We start from the raw sequence: 21,771 nt of genomic DNA, 5'->3' as shown, positions 1-21,771 counted from the left end.
CACTCTCCCATGGAGCTTCTTATAATACGGAGCGGGCATTTCATTTGGCACAGGCAATCTCAGATTGGAAATTACTGAATAATGAGAGTTCTATGATCGAGAATGTAAAACCTGCTAGAAAAAAGAATACACTCATCAAAGGTAACTTATTAAAATATTTTCTTAGCTGCACTGCTATCTCCTTTGCTATGACTCATTGGGTGGAGACTACAGTTTTTCTTCGTTTATCTCCTATAGAGATTATAGTCAACATTTGGTTTAGAAGATAGTTTTACAAATGTTTGCTTTAAAAATTGCTCAGTGTTTAAGGAGCTCTTTCTGGATGTTGTTGCCAGCCTTTTTCTAGCTGAGTAATCTTTTTTTATTACTAACTCCCATCAGTAAATTTGTTCACAAAAGTAGAAAAATTGCTCATCTGTAATAAATATCTCTGAGAGCAGTAACCTTCACTAGAGCAGTACAATTTTATAGAGAATATTCTATTTTCAGGGTTACTGACCTTTCGCCTCTTTATTGGTTGCCATAGTGATGATCTGAGCTCTGCTTAATAGAACTACTAAAATGAAGACAATCAATAAGCTTTTTAACTCTAATGTTTATCTTGGTAGCTCCTGATAACATATATTGAAATAAGATATAGCCATATAAATGGATCTAATAGTGGAATTTTATTTTTTAAATTTTATTTTTGTTTTAAAAACATATTTAAGTGAGATGTTTATGTAGGTTGTAAAAGATTAAGTGCTTTCTGTGGCTTTCATAGAATTCCTAGAATACCATCGTGAGGACCTAGAGATACAGATACAACTTGAAATGTGTGTTTGAAAGATCATTGCGAAATGAATAATAAAACCCTTTTATAATAGCAAATGGTAGAAGTTGCAAGTACTATGGTTAAGGATTTCTAAAGCGAAGTCAAGTCAAAGAACTCTTTAGCACCTTGTCTTGAGAACATTCAAGGCCAAGTTCTTCTTATATGCACCTGGACACCTCCTGATGACTTCAGCGGAATCCTGAAACACTCTGGAGAAGGAAAGTTGGTGATCTGCCAGAATTCCCAGGGCAAAGTAGAAGAGCATGGATAATGTTTGTTTCCAGGGTTCTCTTAACAGTTTTAATTCTTTTATTTATCGGTTTGAAAAAAAAAAAAAAAACAGCTATTTTTAGGATTATAGTGATACTCGTATGAACACGTTTTTGAAGAATTTGATTCCTTTTCCTTGAGAATTAAGTATTTGTTTTGCCTTTATACTTATATATTCCGGTTGACATATTGTAAGTAAAATGTAAATGCATTTAATATAAGGAACTCTTCAGGATTGTCATTGCAAAGAAGGAAGTCTGACGAATGGCTTAATTCACAAGGTCCATTATCACCATCATTTGTTTAGATTCTAAGGGGCGGTTGTTGTACTGTTGCTTTCCATGCATGTCTGCAACCCTCTCTCTGGGTATGCCTTGTTAGCTCAGGAAGGGTGTAGTTTGCTCAAGGCATTAGAGCCACAAATGGAGAAACTGCTTACTTTTGCTTCTCTTTCTCCAAAGCCTGCATTCTTCTATTTCTCCTTGATGTCTGAGAAGCTGAGACACCAGAGTTCTGTTCCTATATCCTATCAAATACTTCCTAGGGTTTATTAAAAGCAAAAAATCATGATCCCTAATGATAGGATATGGGGATGAAATTAAATTGATGCTGAGGATGTCTAATGAACGAAGGAAAAATGAACTATGTGCTCATTTCAAGTGTCAAAATAATTTCTTTGAAAAATACAGAAAATATCTGCCATCGTAGATTTTTCATGGATCACTATTTTCCCTAAATTAAAAAGATTTCTTAGGTGCAAGGAAAGTTTTGGAAAAAGTGGCTATCTGTGTTTTAATATTAGAGTCACAAATTATATCCTTATGTTACTTGGTTTCAATTATTAGGTTTATTTTTCCAAAACTAAAAATCTTATCCCTTACCGATTAATAACAAAACTAGTAGAATTCTTAGTGGTTCTGCTATTCGAGAACTATTAATCATCTCCATTTGTAAACACTGGGGATATAATTGTGAAAAACAGGCAAAGTTCTTTCTCTCACTAAGCAAACTTTCTTTGGAGGGAATTCAATAATAGATAAATAAATACATGAATATATGATGTGTCAGACAGTGATACAACCCAGGAATGAAAACAAAGCAGTAAAGGGGTATAGAGAACGAATGGGGACTGAGAAGGTAGTGTTCCTATTTCAGATTGAGTTCAGCCAAGACCTTCCTGTCCCCTCCTGCCTGGATGATCTCATGTGTCTCTTCACTTTTGCTCCTGCGCCCCTCTGCAGCCCTGCAGAATGGAAGTGAGATCACGGAGTTAGGCTGCCTGCTCCAAGTCCTGAGACAGCATCTGCTTGGAATAGAATACAGAGTCCTTCACTTAGCCTACCATACCCCACATGCTCTTTCCCTTGGTTGCCTCCTACTGTCTTCTGCCTTTCTCCTCGCTTACTGCACTCTAGGCAGGGGTTGTTCCTGAGCAGCCCGAGTGGGCCTCATCTTGGGGTGTACACTTGCTTTCGTGTTGCCCAGAGCACACCTTCTTGGGCTCTTCCTGCTGTTCTCCCTGCCCCTTCCCAGAGTAGCCTTTGGGAGCACTCTGTCTTAAGGGGCACCCCGGCATCATGGGCTTTCCCCTCTGCTTCATCATAATGTTGAGGGCCTCCTGCTTGGATATCTCATATCCATCTGTTTAGTGGGAGTATGAGAACAGAAGCACCACGAGAGCAAGGATTTGGCTGTCATCACCACTGTATCTCCGCACCTGGAATAGTGGCGACATATTGCCGGAGCTCAGTAATTATCTGTGGCGTGAATGAATGAATGTGCTCTCAGGATGGACTGCTGAAAAATGGGAAGAAGATAGTAGGAAAATGTCAAATACCTTGGAGGATTTAAAAAGGATCCCACACACTAGTGCTTTCCGTGATCCTCATTTGGGCTCCCATCTTCACCTGGCATAATTATGCTGGGTGCATCCTGACCTCAACTCCCTTTCCCCATCTTTGCTTATCCCCCAGAGAATCTTTACCAACTCACCTAAGTGCATAGGGTATAGCTCCACATCAAAGATGTGAGATTTTGGTGATCACATTTCCAATTTCCAGAGTACCTTAAATGAGTTGTTGTATGGTCATGTTCTTTTTTTTTTTTTTTTTTTAAACTGAAGCATCTCCGAATGCCCCCAAACTTGGACCCATGGAGTTGACCGTTGTCATTACTGTGCCAGTCTGCCTCCTGTCCTTGGCCACAGTTCTGACCATCTGGGCATGCCAAGGTCGACCGTGCACAAACAGGAAGAAAAAGAGACAGAATGTGGAGGAACCCCTCTCCGAGTGCAATCTGGTAAATGCTGGAAAAACTCTCAAAGATCTGATTTATGATGTGACTGCCTCTGGATCTGGCTCTGGTATGTGCCTGTTGTCCATTTTGTAGTAAGAAAACTCTTATTTAAAAAAGAAATAAAAACAATTTCTAACAAAAAGGGCCCCAGTATTTTGAACTGGGTCATTTAGAATGCTTGATGTGGTACGGGTAAGTTCTGATATTAAAACTTGTTTTTGGATTTGATGAAGAGAGCCAACAGCTGTGGCCGAAAGAACTAAGTCCTCTCAGTTGCCTTTTCTGTCCTTAGGTATTCAGATTCTCATTTTTATATTCTTTCAGAATGTATTTCTGAATCGATAAAGAGTTTCTCTTTTCTCCCTCCGCCCCCCACCATTATGGTTAGTAATAATCATTGTTGCTCTCTTTGTAATGTTTCATGGGCACAAAAGTTACTGTATTTGAGGAGCTGAGTTCTGAGGAGGATTTTAGTTGAGCGAAGTGGTATTCTTAGAGAGTGTCTTTGCTTGTGGTAATGGAAGTCTTTAGAATCCGAAGCACCCCCTGGGAGGTGTGTGTGTGTGAAGTCAACGGGGAGCTGACCTAAAATTAAAATCAAGAATGTATTCTTAAAGCACAGAAACAGAGATGATAGGGATTAGCGCAGCCCTCCTGTGCTGACTTTTGCTAAGGTAGTATGGTAAGTCTATTCCTCTTTAATGGAACTCCCCAACCCCTGGTGAAGCAATTCAAAAGACCAGGCTGTTTTATGGCCTAAATGAGCCTTTTTCATCGCACAAACCATATGAGGCCATTTTGGGTTTCTGGCGACCAAGCAGATTTCTCTGTAATAATAAACTTTCTAAAATGACCTTTCCTAATGTATATGTCCAGAAATCCTGCCGGCATGCAGTACTGAAAGCTGAACTAGAGTAAGCCTATGTGGGTCATTTTAGGGGCCCCTGGGACCCCTCTTGCTTTGGAAGGATCATTTAGGATGATTACCTCAAACAGACTTCGAGAAACTTTCCAGCCCATGGCCTTTAGGTTCATCCAGGCAGGCACAATGAACAAGGGCAGATGCCGGAGGGACAGTAGCATCTGTATGAGTGTCTGTTTAACAGGAAGTAGCTTTAGAGTCCCCTAAGAGTCCAGGAAAGAGAGGCCTAATCAGGCCATCCACAGAGTCCAGAGAGTTTGTTGTTTTGGGGGGCAAGTTCCCCTGCTGTGTCATGGACCAAGGTCTCAATGTGTTTGCCATCACTGCACAAATTAGGTGGCATGTTTTCAAAGGAGGCATCCCAGAAAAAATGGTCTCCAGACTGCAAAGTTTATAGAACTAAAATCCAAATTAAATTATTGCATAGAAAACTGATGTTCTTCCTTTAAAAGTAAAGCTGTTCACATTCAGTACTCATCCTTCCTTGACTGTTACATCCTGGGACCCACTGGGCGCTAATTTCCTGGACACTGGTGGCATTCTAGGCACAAAATATGAGCAGAGAGTGCTCTGATTTGTGCCCAATTCCTTGAAACCTCATATAATTTCTTGATAAATTTCAAGTGATTAAATAATAAATAAAATATTTATTTTATTTATAATTGATATTGAGAATATTTAATATTCTCAATATCAAAATATTGAATATTTAATAATTGATAATATCAAAATAATTGATATTGAGAATATTTAATATTCTCCCCAAGCATTTCAGTTTATCTGAAGACGTTAAGTAGCTCCTCCTTGAATATATTTAAGATGACTAAGAATTTCCCTCTCAAGTAAATATAATAGAGATTTTATAACTGGAGAATGGATATTTAGTTTAAGAAAGTAGTCATGAGCCAAGACATGAAATTTAAAAAATTAACCTTAAGATATTTTGGTGTTTTTGTGCATCTTTAAACCTAAATCTGGGTTTATTGACTGCTGAACTCTCATCTTTAAATTATTCTAAGATCTTTCTTAAAAAGAAAGCCGTACATGTACCCAAGCACAGATGATTTTAATGACCAGTTTGAAAGAGTTTTAGGCTTTTTCTTAGAGTCAACTATATCCATTGAGCAGTGAGCACTGGCTAAAAGTACCTCATGACAACAGTGCCTTTGGTAATCAGAGAGAATGGGTCTAGCTGCAACAAGTTTTCCATCATGAAAGCTCGTTCATTGGGAGGAAATCAGGTGCTTCCGCTTCCCCTTTAGTTCTCTTAATTGGCCAGCAAAATTTAGGCAAAGCCAATTTTGTTAGATGTTGAAAAAAATTGTAAGGCTTATCCCTGACCAGGTCATTTCAAAGAGATAAAATACCTGCAAAAAAGGTAAGTGAACAGATCTGCTGCTGGACTATTTCTGAGAATGGCTTATGTTTCAGGTGGTTTCTGAGAAACTGGGTGGATGGCTGCTTTCCTGTCCCAATATAACACTTCTGATGGGTTGTGACATTACTGAAAGATGCCTTCTCATCAGACAGGCATCTGCTTCTACAACTACTGGTAAAAAAAAGAAAAAAAAATTAAAAAAGTGAAATGAACCTACTGGGAGAAGCAAAGTTTATGTACCTTCAAATGAAATCTCTAAGTGTATAAACAAGAACTAGATTATTTGGAGTGGCTGCCTTGAAAGATACCGAAGCAACTTTCCCTGAATTTTAGTGTCTCAGCTTAATTGCTGTGCTCAGTACCTTTATTGATGTTGTGTTCCTCTGTCCCTGGTCTGTGGCATTGGTCCTGTGTTTGATCAATTTGCAGTTTGAAAACAGAGGCTAATCGAGTTCTCTAGTCAGTTTCTGGTGGTAGTGGTTGTTGATGGCGGTATTCTGTTGAGTGTGTGCGTGCAAGATTGGGGAGGGAGGAGGAAGATTGAGATTGCAATTTGGCCTGATAATTGTTTGTACAATTTTTACTGCATGGTCAAGTAGTAAACTTGGCCATAAGCCTGAAGAAATGGCCCTTAGAGTTTGCTGCTGGAAGTCTTCCCAATGGGAAGACTGCGGGCATATCCACTGAATGGTGAGAGCAAGAAATTTTTTGTTTTGTTTTGTTTTAAATTATTTTTATTAACATATAATGTATTATTTGTTCCAGGGATACAGGTCTGTGAATCATCAGGCTTACACATTTCACAGCATTCACCAGAGCACATACCCTCCCCGGTGTCTGTAACCCAGCCACCCTCTCCATACCCCCACGTGCCCCAGCAACCCTCAGTTTGTTTTGTGACATTGAGTCCCTCATGTTTTGTCTTCCTCGAGCGAGAGCAAGAGTTTGGACTGAACACCAGGCTTTCAGCTGTAGGTTGGCCTCCCACTAGAGCCTATTTCTGGGTCAGTCTTCGATTACTGCAGGGCCCCGATTTTCTCATCCCTAAAATGATAAAGTTGAACAAGACTATCTCAGAACTTCCTAGCTATGGGGCTCTATGACTAATTGTTGAGATCCATAATAGCAACCTTATAGTCTGTGCTTATTTAGCCACAGTGGGTGGTTCTTAGGAAGAGGAGAACATCTGAATAAACCGTGGCTCATTTCAGGAGCAGAGGCCTAACCCTGCAGAGCTTAGAGGGTTGTAGCAATGAGAGTTTCCAAGCCATCTGAGCACATGGAAAATAACTAAACATGACCTCCCAGAGTAAACTTAGACTGTAACCTCTTTACCTCTTTTCCTCTAATTTTAAAAGTGGTAGGTACCTCTTGTGGAAATTAAGAAAATGTGTATTAGAAAGAAGAATATCACAGTTCATCCTGATTCCACTAAATAGGCAGAACCATGTATAACATTTGGCAAATTTCCTTTACAGGCTTTTTTCCTGTGCATATTTTGAATAGCTAGGTGTATTTATTTAGATGAGTCAAATTTACTGTGTTATTTCCATTTTACATTATAGCAAAAGTATTTTCCCATGTCATTAAGAAATACCTCCTCATAAACAGCATTATTATCATTTGCTCTAGTAATCTGTTCTAAGATAGAATATTAAGGGCTGACCATTACTGAGCATGTAATATACCATATACTGTCCCAGATGCTTAACATGCTAATTCATTCTTGTGTTACCCCTATGAGATAAGTACTGTTAATATCCCCTATTTTTTAGATGAGGAAGTTGAAGCTCAGAGAAGTTCCGATACTTGCCCGTGGTTACCATGTGGCACAGCTGAAATTGGAACTGAGGTCTTTAAATTTATCTATTCTCTTAATCACAACAATATGTTTAATAATTTTTCTATTCTCCTTCTATTTCCTATAAATATTAAAGTATTAAATATTTTGACATAATGTTTCTGCATTTTGCATTAAATATTTAGGATAGAATTCTAGAGGTGGGGTTATTGGTTCAAAGAATCTAAACTTTTAACATACACTTGGAATATATTTTCTTTGAATTTTTTTTTAATTTCACAAAGAATGTCCATTTGGTGTTTTCTATGATGATGCCTTGCTTTTTTAGCGTAACATGATTATCTCACTTGATAATTGAATCTGATTCTTCACTTTGCAATTTTAATTTTTGTTGTTGTTTTTTTAAAGATTTTATTTATTAATTTGACAGACAGAGATCACAAGTAGGCAGAGAGACAGGTTGAGAGAAAGAGGAGGAAGCAGGCTCCCCGTGGAGCAGAGAGCCCGACTCGCGGCTCCATCCCAGGACTCCAGGATCATGACCCAAGCCAAAGGCAGAGGCCTCAACCCACTGAGCCACCCAAATGGCCCTTTAATTTGGTTTTTGAAAAAATTCACAAGGAATTCTGCTTCCCCGGTTGTACTAGAAACAATGCATTTTGTTTTAGAGGCTGATGGCATTTTTTTTTTTTTAAACTTTTGTGTATTTAGTAACCTGACTGGCTTTTGTGGGCAAATCAGGGAAATTTCCAGCAATTCTGAAAATCAGATATCTGTAGCAACTGTCTATGTTCAAGAAATCTTTATTTGGGAATGTGAGAAGAGAAATTCATATGAAGAATTTGGAGTGGTTTTTTTTTTTGTTTGTTTTGTTTTGTTTTGAGAAAGGTTTGACCTAAAAGTTTGATACAATGGTCCTTACTTCTTCAAAATCGGTAAAATTATGAAAGCTCTTCAATGTTTGCCTTTTTTGTGTGAAAATAATAATCATTATGATAGCTCTTTCCTGACACTTCCTTGTTTGTACTCATCAATTCCATCTTTTCTTTGGTTAGGTCTACCTCTGTTGGTTCAAAGAACAATTGCAAGGACGATCGTACTTCAGGAGATAGTGGGAAAAGGTAGATTTGGTGAGGTCTGGCATGGAAGATGGTGTGGGGAAGATGTGGCTGTAAAAATCTTCTCCTCCAGAGATGAAAGATCTTGGTTTCGGGAAGCAGAAATTTATCAGACAGTTATGCTGCGACATGAAAACATACTTGGTTTCATTGCTGCTGACAACAAAGGTATTTTCTATCTAATTGGGTTCAGCAAGTAAACATGTCATGTCCATTGTCGGATCACCATAAATAATTTCTTTGTTTTAATAAAATACATAAAAGTCTAATTTCTTTATTGAGGATGGAAGATGCTTTTCCTCTTCTCCACAGATAAATGTACAGAACCATACAATAAAGACAGGGCACACGAGTGACATGAAATCATGATGACGTCATAGCCAGGCTGACACTTAAAATCTTTGGTGACTGGTATGGTACAGGAACCATCCAATCAGAACAGAAGCCTCAGCTGGTCCAGAGTCCTGGGAGAACTGTGCCGTGCTAGTTTTTATCGCTTACTTGCTGGTTCGTGAAGAGTTGGAGAGGCATCTTGTCAGGGGGTGGAGTGGGAGGTGGGGGAGGTTGCTTTGGGTGTCTAGGGCAAAGGGATGACATTGGAATTTTGAATAGCAGCTGTTAACCAATGAGGACAGAAATATTTCAATATTTTAACTGGGACAGGCATACCAGTGAATGCTAGTTGAATATTTACCTTTGCTAAGACTGTACTTCTCATCTGTATAAATAGGCTTCAACTCCTAGACTCAAATTCTCTATGAGTATTACCAGAAAGGCAGTAAGCAAATCAATTTCAGTGAAATTTTCTATTAATGTACTTTGAGTATAAATTATATTGAGACTTAACGTCAACAACCTCAAATAGTATGACTTTTTGAGATTTGTGGAGCAAGACAGAGCATCAATGTTTTGGTATTGAAATCAATTTTCGTAAAATATTGTATAAATCCCTGATTAATCAGGGACTGGGTATAATTTGCAGATTACTTACGCTTTCTTTCTTCTTTTTGCATGGCTTTTACTTACTTAATTGTGCATTAGTTCCCATAACAAAAGGAAACAGGGCACAATGATGAGCAAACCATGACCCAGTCAATTTTTTAAAATTCGAATCAGTAATATTCATGAAGAACTTTGGTGAGGTAGAGACTGTAACCTCTATCTAAAAAACAAATTACCTGTGGATATCAGAGACCCACCATTGCCCATGAAAATTAAAATCTGTGGTTATTTTTATCTATTATAAGCTTGATTATTACTAACTAGATGACAAAAGAGAGGCTTAGAATTATTGTACATTTTGGCCATAATTATGTTTGCAGATGGTATGTGTTTTCTGATTTCCCAGGTATAAACTGGATAAAGATGAGCTATAAACAAAAAAGGTTCTTTCCAAACTCTTAACTCTATGTACTTTGAAAAAATATCCAGACTGCTGAAAACGAGACCTTTCTTAGTAAGCTAAGAACTTTTCCTTTTCCTTCCTAAGATTGAGCTGAGGTGTACCTACTGATCAGATTAATTAACATTGTTGTCAAAGCAGTAATGACTTTAGTTATATGGATCATCTTGATGAGGCTAATTTAATCATGACATTTATTTGATTATAAAACAATAGGCCCAAGGGAGATCATCCTTGATTTTCTCTTCTTCAGTTTAACTGGTCTACCTCTGTCACTGGCTTATCTGGCTTTGTGCATGGTTTCAAATGATCTCCAACATTGCTTTCATCCTCATTTCTAAATCTTCTGTGGTATTTATAGTTCCATTGGTTAGTCAACAGTCTGACAGAGACATTGCTATAAGATGGCAAGATAGCCACTGGTGTTGAGCAGGGACAGAGTCAGAATAAGGATTAGTTTAATACATGGCTAGTTTATTACTGAACTTTATCATGTTATGTTGATTTTTGTATTCCTGGGAAATTTTATCACTACCGGATTTGAAAAGTAAATATTTGGATTAGGAGTAGCTCTTGTACATAAAGCATTTAATAGAAAAAGTCCATAGTAAATGTTCATTATGGCTTCCTTTCTCTGAGTGTTAGAACAGGCCAGGGCTGTTCAGAGCTGCTGTAGACACTATTCCAAAAGCTAAAGCTAACTCCAGGGACTCTAATACTTGAAGAAGTTATAGGCTAATTTCTGTTCTGCTAAAAATATTTTATAAGATGGATTAGCTTTTGGTAATGAAGTAAATTACTAGAAAATGTCTAGTAACTGTATTTGGCTCTTAACCTTAACTTTTGGGGAAAATCATCAGCTTCGTATTTTGAAAGGTGAAGAACATTGTACATTCTTAGAATTTTAGAGTCTTTATTACATTAATAACACTTTGTGTAAATTTGTTGCATTTCTGGTTTGTACTGGAACAATCTTTCTTGAAAGCTCAGAGTAATTTTAACACGACACTGAGCCTAAGTACATCTGTCAGTAGCTTCTCCTATAATGTGGTGCCATCAGTATAAAAAGAGAGTAAGAAAGGAGTTGTTCACTTCATCAGAATCACTCTCACAGCTTCCTGTAGCTCTGGTGGATACATGCAACAGGTTCTAGCATATCAGTATTTTCAGAGATACAGTGAGAAATTTTACTTTGCTCATTTGGACCATCAGCGTCCTCACTAAAGGAATTAGCTTTGCTTTGTGAACCGTATAGCTTTACTTTAAATACTGACATTTGGTAAAAGCTTTTGGTTTCTTTCTCAACATATATTTATAGCAATAAAATGACTTTTTCACATTTAGATAATGGAACTTGGACTCAACTTTGGCTTGTCTCCGAATATCATGAACTGGGTTCCTTATATGACTATTTGAATAGAAACATAGTGACCGTGGCTGGCATGATCAAACTGGCTCTTTCAATAGCTAGTGGCCTGGCCCACCTACATATGGAGATCGTTGGCACACAAGGTACGTGTTTTCTTTCTAAGTTTTTCCTGCTTATTTATGAGGATAGAAACACCAAATTGTGTTTTAGTGTTTAATTGCATTTTAGTTTATTAAAAACAATTATCAAATGTAAAGAAACACTAAGATACTTTATAAAGCTGTGGATATTATAATATAGCCAACTCTCATCTACACACTTTTTGCATATTAGCCATAATAATATTTTTACACCTAGTGGCTCCAACTTTGTCATTTAGCACATACACCTGGGAGATCGTACTTTGGTGGCAAATGCTCTATGTTCAGAGAATATAACTAATTTAAAATATTTACTTCTGATAGCTAAAATAATTGGAGATGGTAATATGATCTTGAAAAAAAATTTACATGTAAAGTACTTAAAGGTCAAATGATTCCCACTGTCTTTTCTATTTATTGAGCTAATAGTGAATTTGCTCTAGAAAGTCATAGTTCAGTCAGGGCAGTGGTTACCAAATTTGGATTTATGATCCCTTAAACTCTTAAAAATTATTGAGGACCCCAGAGGTTTTGGTGTATTTTCATTCTAACTGTTAATATTTATTCTTTTAAAAACTAAAATTGAAAAAAATGTTAAAGTATTTATTAATTTACTTAATAATTATTAAACAAGTTTCAAAAAATTTTTAATAATACAAAAACCAATCTAGTGAAAATGTGGTTTTGTTTTTACATTTTTGCAAATCTCTTTAATGTCTGACTTAATGCATAGATTTTCATGCATGCTCTTCATTCAGTTGTTCCTTTATGTTTTGGTTGAAATATGTGCAGAAAAGTTAATATCCCACAGCTGTGTATTTGGAAAAGAGTATCAAACACTCCCAGGGATTTGGGGGTCACTTCTGAGAACTGCTAGTCTAAGGTAGTAGAAGTTTGAGACTTGTTTTGTAAGAGAATATTTGCTGTGTTCTTATGTGGATGTAGCAATGCTAATTCTTTTCCTGTTCATTCAACAAAAATGTACTAGTGGCTACTAAATGCCACCTAGTGTACTAAGCATCAATGACATGCTGAAGGCTGATGAATAACACACAGGCACTGCCCTTAGGGAGCTTATAGTCTAGCTGGGAGAGACAGATAATCAAACACACATGTGAATGAACAGTATAGTTTAGGGAGTAATAAGGGTTATGAAGAAGGAAAAATGGCATACTCTGTGGAGACTGACAGGGGATGTGGAATGTGTGGTCAGGGAAGACCTGTTTTTGGAGGTGACTTTTGAGCCAGGTGTGATTCCTTTTAGGGAGAGTCAGCCTTCGGTAACAACAACAACAACGAAAAAGAAAAAAAAAAAGTGTATTCTTTTCTTATGCTTCTTAGGTAAACCTGCTATTGCTCATCGAGATATAAAATCAAAGAATATCTTAGTGAAAAAATGCGAAACATGTGCCATAGCAGACTTAGGGCTGGCTGTGAAGCATGATTCAATACTGAACACAATTGACATACCTCAGAATCCTAAAGTGGGAACCAAAAGGTAAGATCACTAACTTTGGTGGCACACTCAGACATATGACCTCACCATAAACATGAAATCCTGGGGTGAGTGTGTGGGTGTTTTGAGGGTGAAGGTGGGAGTCCAAATGGAAAATCATTAGGCAGAGGAAAGCAAGGAGTCTTCTCTGGGTCATTGAGAAGTCAGTAACAGAATGGTTATAAAGCGAGGACAGTTGGCATTTTAGTAATACAGACGGTAGCTATCTGGGTGGGGAATCCAATAGAGATGGATGGTGGAAGATACATTATTTTGAGTGGGCCAGTTTCCGGAAATACATTTTCCCATGGCTAGGAGGGGAAAAACATGTCATCAGTATATAGCTCCCCCAAAGCCTTTATACTCATAAGGGAACTGAAACTCAGGGCTAGTTCTTTTTGTGCAATGTTCCAAACAATAGATACAGTCAATGTGTTGAGCAAGATAAGTGAGGGACTCTACATAAATACATACATGTGCTACTGTACTCCCTTCGTATTTAAGAATATGTAACAGTTTTTGTATTTACTATAATTGTGTTTATTCTTAAGTCTCCCAAATTGATGTATATTGATGTATATTGAGGTAGTAGGAGTTTGGACACAAGTCCCACATTCAAGGAACAGAATTTTTGAGGGTTCAGAACAAATATGAGAGAAACAGAACATATGACATATATATTACCACAGGCCCATTAGTAATGGGATTTCTTGCGGTTTCTTGTTCTGGCCAGCCTGTGGTCATATGGCCAGTGTACTTCCATTTCCTTTTATTCGAATATCAAGCTCATGCTATTTTGACATTAATTCCTGGGTTCTTGACCTTGAAGTGAGAAAACATGAAAACATTTTCCTGGAGTTGTCAAAGGCTCTTTGGAATAAGGGATTTCTGGTATAGTTGACCTCCAAGTCATGTTTAAGATTCCAAGCCCAAACCTCTGAGTCCTTCCCTTGGTTCCCTAGGACAATTTAATGACACCCCAGGAATACTTCTGGGCAGTTTATTCAAGCCAGGCAGCCCTATGGGACTTCTCTTCTTTCCCCTATAAAAAGTAAACTTCAGCTTGCCCATCGGAATGTATGCCCATCACAGACACCCCTCACCCCCAACTCCCCGGGAAGCCTTGGATGCTAGACTCCTTCAGAGGTTCTAAAACTTTTAAGAGTTTGGGAGGGTTTTGCATCCTCATCTTAATACTCTTAATACTCTGGGAAACTGTCCCCTAAGACAGCTAGACTCCATCAGGTCCCATGGGCTGTAGATTTCTTTGGTTTAGTCTTATTTGAACAAGGCTGTCATTTTCTTGTAGCCACTATATAAGGTGTATATATTTCTGGAAGCCAATTTATAGTAGAATTGTTCATTCAGAGAAGGTGTTTACGGAATGCTGCTAAGCACTGTGTTAGAGTTCTGGGCCCACCATGATGATTAAGAGATGCTCTTTGCCCTAAGGAGCTTTCCATGGCAATGTTTGTTGGTGGAGGTTGAGTTCCATCTCTCCTATTGAATGCTTTGCTTACTGCATTTCCCTCTAGCTTGTCCTTTGCAAGTATTTGGCTCCTGGCACCTTGCTTTGATATGCTGAGTAGGATGACCTCTAGTTTTATTTAAAATGTTTTTAAAATTATAGTTCAGTCAATAGCTATATTACATAAATTTAATTTATTACAGTGGCTTGGATCTACTTTTAAATTTGATGTAAGCTATTAATTTATATTTTATGTGGGGATTTATTAAGGTTGTATTTTACTGGATTGCTATAAAGTCATACAGAGGATCTGGAATGTGCCTGTTTTTTTAAGGTATATGGCTCCTGAAATGCTGGATGATACAATGAATGTGAATATCTTTGAGTCTTTCAAACGAGCTGACATCTATTCTCTTGGTCTGGTTTATTGGGAAATAGCCCGAAGGTGTTCAGTTGGAGGTAAGATGTTGGAGATACTCTTTGTACCTGTCTTTTCTCAATGCTCTGAATACAAGATATTTTTTTCTATGTATTTTTTCTAAGCATTATATTGAATCATTTTTTTAATATTTAAGAGAATGCCCTTTGGTGTGATCTTTCCCATGGCAAGAGTGGAGCATCCTACATATGATGATGATTTTGTCTCATGATTACTGCTCAGGTGGGGGTGACAGTTCTGATCATTCTGATTTTCTTAATGATCCTTTGCGAAGCACTTGAAAATTTTCTTGAGTTTGTATGCAGTTAGCTGTATCCCTACTTTCTACCGGAAATTGAACCCAAAGATGTTAAATGATTTACCAAAAGCCACAGGACTTGATGTCTTCTAGTTTTCAGGTTTTTCCAGTTTTTGTTTGTATGCTTTTTTTTTTTCTTTTTAAGATTTTATTTATTTATCTGACAGGGATCACAAGTAGGCAGAGAGGCAGGCAGAGAGAGAGAGAGAGAGAGAGAGGAGGAAGCAGGCTCCCTGCTGAGCAGAGAGCCCGATGCGGGGCTCCATCCCACGACCCTGAGATCATGACCTGAGGCGAAGGCAGCGGCTTAACCCACTGAGCCACCCAGGCGTCCTGTTTGTATGCTTTTTGTTACTGTTGTTGCTTTTTCCTTATGATAATGAATGTGGAAGGGAGAAAGTGGAGGGCAGATGTGGAGAGGAAGACTAACTTCCTGACTCTACTGTTCCTAGCTGTTTAGAGATTAATAATGAGAGGGGGAAGAGTTTGAAAGGATGAAACCCTACAAATGCAGTTTATGAAGTTGTGGCATCCGTGGAGAAAAGTTACCTCCTGGTAGAAAACTGATTAGGGTTTTCACTTTCCAGTGAGACTGACATAACACTAAGCTGTGGTTTAGCAAATTCCTGAATGTCTGACTTTAGGCAAGTTACCTGGTCTCATTTCCCTCATCTGTAAAATGAGTAATAAAACTGATCCCTTGGGTTTTGAGGATTTAACAGATTCATTTGATTAATTAATTAGTACAGAGCATAGGACAGAGTAAATGTTCACTAAAAGAGCTGTCATTATCAGACAACTGTCAGTTTTTGTATTTTGCATTGATAGAATTTTCCCTTATACCAATTTCATTTTTTTAAAAAAAATGGGTTAAAAAAGTTTTTAAACTTTACAAGGGTAAAATTCTTTTGAATGAGAAAACATACTTTTCCCCTTTTTATTCACAAATAAGTTAGTAAACCATTCAGGAAAATGAAGTGGTTTATAGCAGCAATAAAGTTGTAGTGGATCCTCGAGCCTGGGATCGAGTTCCAGATCTGCCACTTACTAGCTCTTTGACCTTGAGCAAACTGATGACTCTTTGTGCCTCAGTTTCCTCATTCTGTAAAGTAGGGATAATATGCTACCTCTTTTAGTCAGTGGTTTTTGAGGAATAATTAAAACATGTAAAGAGTTTAAGACAGTGCATGGTGAATAGCAAGACTGAAACATGTTTGTAATAAATTTTTTAAATTTCATATTAATATTCTTCTAGATCTGCTTTTTGGTCATTGTCCTTAAATTTTCTTTAACTGTTGAAATAGTTAAAATAATATTAGTTTAATTTAAGTATTTCAATTAATTTAATTAAAATTAAATATTTTAAATTGAAAGGAATGTTAATTTAAACAATTTTATGAAGACATTCTCAAGTCCAGGTAATATTCTGGTAATTAAGTTCAGATCTTTCTTTTTGAGACTCTTTAATATGAACCTTCATGTTGAACTGTCCATCTTCAGTACCTTTGCTGCTTCTTTGGCACATTCTCTGGAACAGTACTTCCAAAATCCAAATGTAAGGAACTCAACTTTTAAAAGATTGCCTATCAATTTTCAAAAAGCGAAAACTATCCTGTTTTGAAAAGGTTATTTAATGGAGAAACATATTTCATTCCCAAATGGGACCATGCTATAAATTTTGCAATTAGGCATTACTTCTGAATTGTACAATGGTATTTTACATAAATCAGTATTCACATAATTTTTATAATATACAATTATATTTTATATAATTATTAAAATTATATACATGCAATTTGTTTATATAAAATTGTATGATTTTATGTAATTGCATAAATTATATTTTTGTAAAATGGATATAATTTTATGTTTTATATAAAATTTATATAATTTTCAAGATTATGTAAACTTTCATAATATGTATTTTAGAACATATGCAATAATTATTCATCTGAGTGCTTTATTTATATCCTTAGTTTTATAGTGATATAGAATTTTCATAAACCTGACTTTCCAGTTTCTCAGAGTGCCACTTGTGCCTAGAGGACTTAATTGGTATTCTTTTTGAAATAAGCATCTTTGTTTATTATTCATACTGGGAAATTTATTATGCAAATTTCTTATAGGAATTGTTGAGGAGTACCAGTTGCCTTATTATGACATGGTGCCTTCAGATCCTTCAATAGAGGAAATGAGGAAGGTTGTTTGTGACCAGAAGTTTCGGCCAAGTATCCCAAACCAGTGGCAAAGCTGTGAAGTAAGTCTGTGTTCCTCTTTGGCTGGAAATGGAGTGGGGCAGGGTTTCGGGAAAGGGGCAGAGGGAGAGGGACAGAGAGAATCTCAAGCAGGCTCCATGCCCACTGTGGAGCCCAGTGCAAGGTTTGATGTCTTGACCCTGAGATCATGACCTGAGTCAAAATCAAGAGTCGGACACTTAACTGAGCCACCTCGCACCGCAGGTGCCCCAGGCTATGTTCTTACGTATGTTTTAATTGTTATAATTTTGAGGTAAGTATCGGGGAAGATTTTCAGAGACCATATAGTTCTACTGTCTTCATCTAGGCATCCAGTTCATTCCACATGTATAAGTATATGTCCTTGTATCAGTCTTCAAAAAGATTTTATTCCCTTCAGCCATATGTACACAGAACGCCAAGATAAGTGGCAGCAACAAGTATCCCAGTGACTTTACACAAGACTATTTCTTGCTATGGACAGTCCCCTATGGGTCAGGCAGCTGTGCTCTCTGTGGTGATTCAATGATCCAGGTAACTTTGATCTTGGGATGCTCCTATCTCAACACAGTGTCTAGGTCAGGAAGTGTTTAGGTCAGGAAAAGAGAGGAGCTGGAGGGTCACCCATGGCTTTTAATGCTTTGGCTTCAGGTGACTCACCTCACTTCCGCTCATGATTCACAGACCAGAGTCAGTCACATGGCCTGATCTGCTTGCAAGGAGGCTGGTAATTGTAGGAGCACAGACAGGTTTGGTCGTCAGTGTCCATGCAAGGCAGAGTATTGCAATTTTTCGATCATCTTTACAGTCAGTACATTTGCCAAAGTTTGAGCTTCTGTTTTTAAATCAGAGAAGCTTCCTCATGACAGAGGCCACTGTTCTCTCATCACCAACAATGCATCCAGTAAGCATCATGTCATAGGCATAGATTGTGGTTATCCCAGTGCTTGTTCTGTCTTACGTGAAGCGAGAGACTTTTCTAGTTCCCACAGGGAGAAGGAGGGGAAGAAGAGGGAAAGATTGCAAACCATCTGACTAATTCCGCAACTGTTTTATGGCTTTACTCTCCCTCAGCCCCATTATTACTGTTATATTCTACCATACGTAATTGTAATATTTCAGGTCTTTTTATAGTGACATTTTTTAGCTGGACTTCATCATAAGGGTTATTTCATACAATAGGTTTTCTCCTCATTTCCCCTCCCCTTCATGTTTCATTCAATTCTTTTTCTATTTAAGAGAGGAATTATGTCTTGATGTTTCTATTTTGTATAGATATCTTACCTACATACTTATTTTAGAAGCAGAATTTGAAATATTTATAACCAAATTGAAATTAAATTATTTCTATTGTTAATAATTTTATGTATATGAAAGAATATGTAACTATATATAAAATTTATGCATAATAATAAAGTGGCAGTCAGTGAATTCACTACTAAGTTTAAAAAATAGAACAAAGATCCCAAACTGCTCTGAGAGATTACAATAGTGATTATTTATTATTGCCTTGCTTTTCTTTAGGAGAAAAAAATATATATTATGTATAAATATGTATATATAAATATATATATACTCATGCTAAAAATATATTGTTTACGTTTTTGTTATTGTGAAACATTATTTTTTTAGATTTTTTAAAAAATTTATTTATTTGAGAAAGAGAAAGAGAATGAGAGAGAGAGAGAGAGCATGAGAAGGAGGAAGGTCAGAGGGAGAAGCAGACTCCCTGCTGAGCAGGGAGCCTGATGCAGGACTTGATCCCAGGACTCCAAGATCATGACTTGAGCCGAAGGCAGTCACTTAACCAACTGAGCACTCAGGCACCCTGTGAAACATATTATTGAAACTTACTGTAGAGAGTCTTCTTAATTTCTATTCACTTTGATTTATATATGTAGCTATAATCTGTTCATGCTCATATCAGTGCAGTAGTCTATTATATGGGTAGAATACAATTTTTCTTCTTATTGTTGATTGTCTTATGTGTGATTTTAATATTTTTTAAACAATGATTGATATATATATATACATAGATGTATATATGTATATATATATATGCATGTGTTGGGGGAAAAATGTCTTAGAGTATAAAACTGTAGATTCTTTTGGGGTGTCCACATAAATGATCATATCTCCAAATAATGAGAGTTCTGGGACAAATTCTTAAGCCTTTTCTTTACTTCTTCTTGAGTTTCTAGGACTTCCGGTATAGTGTTGCTTAAAAATTGGTAATGGATATCCATGTTTTATTCCTTAAAATTTTGTACATTTCTCCTTTGAGTATGCTGTTCGTTGTAGGTTTTGTTTGTCAAAACTTTAATCACATTAAATAAAAACTGACTTTGTTTGATAAAAGCTTTTTTCCTACCTATGAGGTAATGATATAGCCTTTCTAGTTTTGTCTCTTAATGTGATAAATTGCATTTATAAATTTTCCACTGTTAAACCAATCATACATTCCTAGAATAGAACTAACATAGTCATTTTTTATGTGATTGATTTTGTACATTGCTGATAAAAGCAACTTTTGTCCATTTTTTACCATATTTTAGTTCTGTTTTATTCTGTATTAATCCTATGTATTAGATATAGTGCAATTTTATACCACTATTACTTATTTAAACTTAAGAAGATATTTATCATTTTCTTTGTTCAACATTCCTTTTTGCCTCTCAGATCTTCCTTCTTCTTTTTTTTTAAGATTTAATTTTTTATTTGACAGATCACAAGGAGGTGGAAAGGCAGGCAGAGAGAGGGAGAGGAAGAAGCAGGCTCCCCGCTGAGCAGAGAGCCCGATGTGGGACTCGATCCCAAGACCCCGGGATCATGATCTGAGCCAAAGGCAGAGGCTTAACTCACTGAGCCACCCAGGCGCCCCTCAGAGCTTCCTTCTAAGATCATTTTCTGATTTCTTAATGTGCATTCTTTAAATGTATTTTATTTAAGTTGATCTTTTAAAAGGACCTAGAAGTGATGAGTAGTGATGTTGAGCATCTCTTCATGTGTTATTCTAGGACATTAATTCTTCTAGGGCATTAATTCTAGCATCTAATGTTTTGATGGATTTGATTTTACTGTTTGTTGTTTCAATTGATTCTTGCTTATGATACTTTATTTTCTACTGTCTTGTGACGTTTTGTTTTGAGCTTAGGCTTACTGTAAAATTTTAAGGCCTGGGCTTGATTTTTCTTCTTACCAAGAGTCAAGATTTAGATAATATTCTTTACAAAATTCCTTATAAGACTGATTCACTGGTATATCCAGGACTTTGGAAACATCTTGACCTGATACTTCCTGTGTGTTTTGACGGCATTTCCTGTCTTTCCCATGTTGTTCATCAATTCTGAAAGTCTAGACTGTGAGATCAGCAGATGTTACCAGAGTGGACGCTGGTTCAGTGATTTCTTCCATCTCCAGATTGATTCCTGTGTTCTCTGATTGTTTTCCACTCTGAGTATTTATCTTATTTATTTAGCAGCTCACTTATACTATTTTTTATTCAAATTTTTGATATTTACACCCAGGTCATTATTGTATTATGGCATAAATTAAATGTTCTAATGCACAAATCTTAATATGCAGTAACAAAAAGAGTATGCGTGTATGTACTTAACATCCAGATCAAGGAATGTGCAACTCATCCTGTATGCCTTTTTGTCTTTCATGTCCCTTCTCAAAAAATTTTAAAAGAGAGCTACTCTACCATATTCCCAGAAATCAGTGGATTGAATTTTTAATTAAAAGTTAGTCTCCATAATGTTAATGTGTGTGTTTTGACCGGATTTTTAAAGACGTTTGGTCCTGATCTTCTGATACCGTTTTAAATTTACTATTTCTTCGTCAGAGCTTAGCATCAATCCCTGGGTTTGTGGTTATGCTTCTCTTGGACTGTGTTTGTGTGACTAGCTAAAGTGTTTGATATTTTTCTCTCTTAAAGGCCCTCCGAGTCATGGGGAGAATAATGCGGGAATGTTGGTATGCCAATGGGGCAGCCCGCCTAACGGCCCTTCGTGTTAAGAAGACTATCTCTCAACTTTGTGGCAAAGAAGACTGCAAAGCCTAATGATGATGATTCTGTTAAAAAGAAATCTCTTACAGATTTTTTTTTCCTCATTTTCCCTCTTTATGTGAATGTTTTTGCCTTTTTGGTTGTCGTTCTACCTCAAAGATAATGCAGTACACTATTTAAGAGCCCAAAGGCAGCATGGAAAAAATAACTGAAGTTAAGCATGGGCAGGATTGACTTCATCCCATCTCTGTGTTGTCTTTAATTTTCTTTTGAAAAGCACCACATCAGTTCATCTTTTTATTTAATAAGAGAGATA

General features: G+C 36.9%; 1 protein-coding gene across 2 annotated transcripts in view; it reads left to right on the top strand.

Moving 5' to 3' along the window:
* ACVR1C (activin A receptor type 1C) overlaps positions 1-21,771 on the top strand; it is a 76,057-nt gene extending 54,286 nt beyond the window's left edge. For both annotated transcript variants that reach the window (XM_044242099.1, XM_044242101.1), the window contains exons 3-9: positions 3,207-3,446; positions 8,536-8,766; positions 11,345-11,512; positions 12,851-13,007; positions 14,807-14,931; positions 17,336-17,466; positions 21,384-21,771. In XM_044242099.1, the coding sequence (XP_044098034.1) occupies positions 3,207-3,446; positions 8,536-8,766; positions 11,345-11,512; positions 12,851-13,007; positions 14,807-14,931; positions 17,336-17,466; positions 21,384-21,509 (1,178 nt within the window). In that variant the 3' untranslated portion in view covers positions 21,510-21,771. The remainder of the gene's footprint in view (positions 1-3,206; positions 3,447-8,535; positions 8,767-11,344; positions 11,513-12,850; positions 13,008-14,806; positions 14,932-17,335; positions 17,467-21,383) is intronic.

This window comes from Neovison vison, chromosome 3, assembly GCF_020171115.1.
Source record: "Neovison vison isolate M4711 chromosome 3, ASM_NN_V1, whole genome shotgun sequence".
Taxonomy (NCBI): Eukaryota; Metazoa; Chordata; class Mammalia; order Carnivora; family Mustelidae; genus Neogale; species Neogale vison.
Note: the sequence above shows the minus strand (reverse complement) of the source record. Positions and strands in the feature narration are given on the sequence as shown.